The sequence below is a fragment of the Pyxicephalus adspersus genome, chromosome 12 (assembly GCF_032062135.1).
Source record: "Pyxicephalus adspersus chromosome 12, UCB_Pads_2.0, whole genome shotgun sequence".
NCBI classification, from domain to species: Eukaryota; Metazoa; Chordata; class Amphibia; order Anura; family Pyxicephalidae; genus Pyxicephalus; species Pyxicephalus adspersus.
In genome coordinates this window covers 176,814-183,170 of record NC_092869.1, presented here as the reverse complement: position 1 = coordinate 183,170, position 6,357 = coordinate 176,814, and the positions used below count along the sequence as shown (strand labels likewise).

General features: G+C 48.1%; 1 protein-coding gene across 5 annotated transcripts in view; it reads right to left on the bottom strand.

The window, feature by feature from the left end:
• Positions 1–6,357, bottom strand: part of LOC140342269 (GON-4-like protein) — a 34,496-nt gene that overhangs the window by 9,496 nt on the left and 18,643 nt on the right. For 2 of the 5 annotated variants that reach the window (XM_072428395.1, XM_072428398.1), the window contains exons 3-18: positions 5,517–6,251; positions 5,092–5,434; positions 4,919–5,017; positions 4,398–4,585; positions 4,102–4,176; positions 3,853–3,903; positions 3,720–3,770; positions 3,546–3,641; positions 3,075–3,182; positions 2,833–2,997; positions 1,899–2,091; positions 1,639–1,746; positions 1,028–1,068; positions 854–957; positions 199–418; positions 41–127 (exon numbers count right to left, since the gene is read on the bottom strand). In XM_072428395.1, coding sequence (XP_072284496.1) covers positions 41–127; positions 199–418; positions 854–957; positions 1,028–1,068; positions 1,639–1,746; positions 1,899–2,091; positions 2,833–2,997; positions 3,075–3,182; positions 3,546–3,641; positions 3,720–3,770; positions 3,853–3,903; positions 4,102–4,176; positions 4,398–4,585; positions 4,919–5,017; positions 5,092–5,434; positions 5,517–6,251 — 2,664 coding nt within the window. The remainder of the gene's footprint in view (positions 1–40; positions 128–198; positions 419–853; positions 958–1,027; positions 1,069–1,638; positions 1,747–1,898; positions 2,092–2,832; positions 2,998–3,074; positions 3,183–3,545; positions 3,642–3,719; positions 3,771–3,852; positions 3,904–4,101; positions 4,177–4,397; positions 4,586–4,918; positions 5,018–5,091; positions 5,435–5,516; positions 6,252–6,357) is intronic. The other 3 variants (XM_072428399.1, XM_072428396.1, XM_072428397.1) reach the window with 3 other exon arrangements.

Sequence of the window (6,357 nt, the reverse complement as noted above, 5' to 3'; positions counted from 1 at the left end):
TCACCATGCTGCCCCATACAGGGTAAGTGATTGCCATTACCAGGTACAATCGCGCAGTATCGGACTCCATGCTCAGATGGGGGTTCCGGAAGGTCAGGAGATGAAGCTGGGTCAGGAGCTGGACGTGCTGAGAGATAAAAGGAAATTCAGAATGCCGGAGCTCAGAATATACAATGAGGGGCATTGAGGAGACCTCACCTGCTGCATTTGTTGCGTCAGCCTCTTCCTCTGCAGCGCATCCACTACCAGTACAGAGGGGGATTTGGCTGCTGGAGGCGGCCGATGGAATTCGGGGTCCCGTGCCGAAGATTTCTCATCATCACTCTTCATCATAGATTTCCTCATACGCAGATATTCCAGCTGGGCCTTCACCGTGCGATGCTGCTCAGTCAACAGATTGGCCAGAGGCTCCTCAAACCTACAGAAAGGCCGAAGAAATGAGACCCTACAAAAGGATACGGGGGGTATAATGCCAGGGCTACCGGGCATAGAACACTAGGCATAAAGGATATGGGGTATAGTAGGTGAGGTATGTAGGGGGTACGTAAGGAGTGTAGAAGGATATGGGGTATAGTAGGTGGGGTATGTAGGGGTGCAGAATAGATATGGGGTATAGTAGGTGGGGTATGATGAAGTATATGATGCAGGAGAAGTATGATTCTAGTCATAAAAACAGCTAAATAACATTGTAGATATCTGTTGGGGCTGTGTGGGGCCCCGGTCAGCACACTTCTAGTGAGAGGGGCCAGCCAGTACCCCCAATTCCTTTACCTCCCATCCCAAACAGGTGCAGCGGGTTCTGTAGCTGTCCTGCCCCATAGTCAGGAGGAGGGAACAGCAGAAAGTATCTCACCTGATAGCCTGTGGGGTGTTGAAATCTGGGAGAGGATCAGAGTTACTGTCCTCATCATCAGGGCCCTCCTCTTCCATATGTGAGAGCCCCATTTCATCCTGAAACTGAGGAAACATTCACTGTGAGATAGAGCAGACCTACATAGAGAGTGAATACTGACTTCATAATACTCACTGTCTCAAAGAGTTCCTCCATCAACTCATTCACCTCCTTCTCTGCAAAACACAAAGAGAACAATCAACATGCACAGCTTGCACATCCCATAAACACTTACTGCCCCCTCCCTGGGGCATATTACATATGCCACATAACCCCCACCTCCCGACCTCACACGTGTCCACCCCATAACCCCCAACCTCTCACGTGTCCTCCCCATAACCCCCCCCCATAACCCCCAACCTCTCACGTGTCCACCCCATAACCCCCAACCTCTCACGTGTCCACCCCATAACCCCCAACCTCTCATGTGTCCACCCCATAACCCCACCTCCCGACCTCACACGTGTCCACCCCATAACCCCACCTCCTGACCCCACATACCCCGAATCTCATGATCCCTCATACATTCTCCCCGGCACCTTACATGTACCACATACACTGCATGTCCCGGTACTCACCAACACTACGTCTCTGCCCCCCAGAATTTCTTATTTTTCTCACAATGTAACCCCACCTGGTAATTCACACAGAACACCTTTGGTCCTCACACCCAGCACAGAATTACCCCCGGTGAATGATGCAGATGATGGCTCTGCAGCAAGCACACAACTAGTAAATAAACTCACTTGTGATCCGTACAGCTCGATCATTGCGCAGATCCTCAGTATCTGGCTCATCCCAATCTTCCAGAATGTTATACTCTGGGTCATCATCATCATCATCATCACCTTCATCTGTAAGGAAGAGAATTATCAGTGGTTCTGTGGGATCATATTCTGTATGATGTGTCAGTGACAGCGCCCTCTAGCAGCCAGTCCAGAAAACTGCACACATACACAGCCATTCTGTATGATCCAATCAGAACATCATTTCTGTTCCCGCTCACCCTCATTGCCATCATCATCCTGCATGAGGCTGCACAGCCACATCTTCCAGTCCTCATCATCTGCTGTGTTGTGGTCATACATATCCGGAGTGATGTCGGGGGCTTTAAGCTCCGCCTCCAGCTGCCCAATGGGTACATCTTTCAGGGGCCGCTTAGAGCGTGTACGAAAGGCAATGAGGCTATCATCCAGGGACTGCAGGGAGAGAAGAAGTTATACACTGTATGACAGCGGTCCAGTGGTTTCTTTATGGTGATCCACAGAAAACTTTGAACATTTTTTACAATTTTTATGTTTTATTAACAATAAAACAAATTATAATAAATTCTTCATATTTAAATTTAAATAATTATTATTCCTAATGACCATTTTCGCCTTTATATTACACTAAATTCCCAAACTGTACTAGAGACGGAAATACAAGGAGGCGCAGTGTGACGTCAGTGTGGTCTCAGGTTCAGTATTGTTTCCACCATTACAAGTCACCCCGCTCAGCCAATACCGATTCTCACACCATTGTTTTATTTATTTCTCAGATAAGTACGACCTTAGCTGTGTATTTTCTATAACTGGTATATTTATTGGCATCAAATAGTTTGATAACTATCATTTCTTGTTTAGTCTTAGAATGAAATAAACACATAATGAGTGAGAAAATGCCAACAAATATTTATCAATTCTTTAGTAATGGCAAAGATAATGCAGCTAATGATAATAGTAACAAGAGTAAGACTTCACCTAACTGTGAGCTGATCAACGAATCCGAGCCTCCACAGTCCTCATCAGGAACCATTAGGAAAATTATTATTTTACAAATGGATTTAGCTTAAAAAAATTCATATTATTGGTCCGCGGGATTTAAAATGATGAATTTAGTGATCCGCGAGGTCAGAAAGGTTGGCGAGGTCCACAAATATGTTTCATGACAAGTCTCACCTGGAAAGAATCCATACTGACAAGATTTCTCTCCAACTCCTCATCCACAGCATGCAGCTTCTCCATAAAGGTGAAGTCCTGGGTGTTCTTTGCTTTAGGGGGCGGTGGGGGACCCATAGGGATGGACTCAAAGCCAATTTGCCTTGCAGCAGAGAGTGAAGCATTCTGGGTAAATGGGCAAAAGAAGCATTAGCCCACCCAAGATGATTGTATGTAGAGCAACACAAACCTTTATTACTTACCAGACACTCCACCGCTTCTTCCTCCTGACACTCCGATTGTAGCGCTCTTAAGAATTTCTGTCCGCGGGGAGAAGATGCTGTACTCTCCACGTCACTCTCCAACAAGCTCTAAGTAATGAACACAATATTAAGATTAGTGTAAATTCCCTACCATCAAATATGTCCCGGCCTGAATTACTTTGTGTCTCTGCCCCTCCCACAATGGGGAGATTTCCCCCAGTAGTTTGTGTCTCTGCCCCTCCCACAATGGGGAGATTTCCCCCAGTAGTTTGTGTCTCTGCCCCTCCCACAATGGGGAGATTTCCCCCAGTGGTTTGTGTCTCTGCCCCTCCCACAATGGGGAGATTTCCCCCAGTGGTTTGTGTCTCTGCCCCTCCCACAATGAGGAGATTTCCACCAGTAGTTTGTGTCTCTGCACCTCCAACAATGGGGGGATTTCCCCCAGCAGGTTGTGTCAGATGTAACATTTACCTCCTCGGCTGTCTCATCCTCCTCTTCCTCATCCGGTCGATATTCTTCATCAGATGAATCTTCTTCCTCTAGAGGAATGTCCACAAACTGTGGTGCCTGTCAGCAGGGGAAGAGAGGTTGGTGATGGTAGGGGATGGGAGATACAGATAAGGAAGGGGTTACTCTAACTCTTACCTGCATTTTGGTGGCTTTTTTGATTGGAGAAAGGTTCCAGGTAGGGATGACCTGATAGGAAAGCAACGTTTTATACACACGTGTTCCATGTAGTCACACACACACACACACAATGTAGCTACGCCACACTCACCACTCCTTTCTCCACTACCTCCTTCAGCTTGGAACGCGTCATTTTTGGCTCCTGGACAGAAGACAGATGAGAAGTTACCATATAATATATATTATGTATTTGCATTCTTGTCAACAGAGGAAAATGTGTGGCAATTACTGGACATGCATTTATGGGTAAAAAGGATTTCATGCAGGTTACTTGGGGTTGGGTGAACCACTCAGAAGGGAAGAAAAAACCCCAATTACCAAGAAGTGGGGCAACACTTACAAACATAGGTAGACCTTCCGTCTCTGTAATGGCAGCTTTCATCATGGCGACAACGTGTTCATTGGTGATAACTTCCTGCAAAACAACCAGACATGGTGAGTCCAAACACCTACAACATTTCCCCACCACCCCTTTCAGCACCCTGCACACCAACCCCCAGCCAACCCCAGGGCAAAGAGAGATCATTAATCTTTCCACCATATGTAGACATCAGCTGGTAGAAACCCTGGGGCGCCATCACCGGGAGGCCAGCCCCCGGGGCCATTACAAGTTGAATTCAATGGTAGCTCACTCACATGTAGGATATTGCGGACATTGACAGCGGTGAGGTTGTGCTGTTTGGCTCCATCCTCCAGAGCTCGGTCCAGATCCTGATCCAGGTCACATGACACTGGGGCGTTATCATCCGCAGGCTTGCACTCTCTTTTTCTTTTTCCCGTAAGCCGCTTCCTCCTTTTCCTCTCATTATCCGACTGTTGTTCATCTGGCACAAGGAGAGATATAATATTATCCATCTGACCTGTAACATGTACAAGCCTATATACAGCAGAGATATGATTGTATATCTGACCCCTAACATGTACAACACATGTACAACTCACCATACAGCAGAGATATGATTGTATATCTGACCCCTAACATGTACAACTCACCATACAGCAGAGATATGATTGTATATCTGACACCTGACATGTACAACTCACCATACAGCAGAGATATGATTGTATATCTGACACCTGACATGTACAACTCACCATACAGGGAACACAGGGTGTCCTGGCAGTTTATGTGGGGTTTCTGCCCTATCACACCTTACCTACAGTGATGTAAAGGCCGGATTCCTCCTCTGGATATTCTTCCTCCATGTGGTGAGTGTGTTGGGGTGTTGTATTATTCTGGGCGGAGTGACCATCACCTGAAATCAATAAAGCAAGTTACATGGGAACATGTGATGACACCGACAGAGGTAATGACAATTCTGCCCCTTACCATCCAATCTGTCCTCTGCCACATATTGCTCCTCACTATGGACACAAGGTGTGCCAAGGCCATCCGCCATGTTACTTCTATTACTCTTATCACAGACAGCCATGGGATCTGGCTGGGGGTTGGGATCACTTGATAGTTTTAGAGGAAATTCAGTCTGTTGTTTCGCTGGCCTTCTTTCAGTTATTTGGGACCTGGAGGTTCGCAGGGGGGATCTGCTGGTGGGCTTCACCTGAATAGGGTCCGTTCTTGGAGGGGATCTGTTAGTGAGCCTCACGTGAATGGGGTCAATGCTCGGAGATGTGTTGGTAGGCTTTACCTGAATAGGGTCTATTTCTGGAGGGGAGGAGGGGATCTGTTAGTGAGCCTCACGTGAATGGGGTCAATGCTCGGAGATGTGTTGGTAGGCTTTACCTGAATAGGGTCGATCTGTTGGTGGGCTTCTCTTGAATGGGGTCAGTTCCCGGAGGAGATCTGTTGGTGAGCTTCACCTGAATGGGGTCAGTTCCCGGAGGGCATCTGTTGGTGAGCTTCTCCTGAATGGGGTCAGTTCCCGGAGGGGATCTGTTAGTGGGCTTCTCTTGAATGGGGTCAGTTCCCGGAGGAGATCTGTTGGTGGGCTTCTCTTGAATGGGGTCAGTTCCCGCAGGGGATCTGTTGGTGGGCCTCACCTGAATGTGGTCAGTTCCCGGAGGAGATCTGTTGGTGGGCTTCTCTTGAATGGGGTCAGTTCCCGGAGGAGATCTGTTGGTGGGCTTCTCTTGAATGGGGTCAGTTCCCAGAGGAGATCTGTTGGTGGGCCTCTCCTGAATGGGGTCAGTTCCCGGCGATGTGTTGGTGGGCTTCTCCTGAATGGGGTCAGTTCCCGAAGGAGATCTGTTGGTGGGCTTCACCTGAATGGGGTCAGTTCCTGGAAGAGATCTGTTGGAGGGCCTCACCTGAATGGAGTCAGTTCCCGAAGGAGATCTGTTGGTGGGCCTCACCTGAATGGAGTCAGTTCCCGAAGGAGATCTGTTGGTGGGCTTCACCTGAATGGGGTCAGTTCCCGGAGGGGATCTGTTGGTGGGCTTCACCTGAATGGGGTCAGTTCCTGGAAGAGATCTGTTGGAGGGCCTCACCTGAATGTGGTCAGTTACCAGAGGAGATTTGTTGGTGGGCTTCACCTGAATGGGGTCAGTTACCGGAGGGGATCTGTTGGTGGGCCTCATCTGAATGTGGTCAGTTACCAGAGGAGATTTGTTGGTGGGCTTCACCTGAATGGGGTCAGTT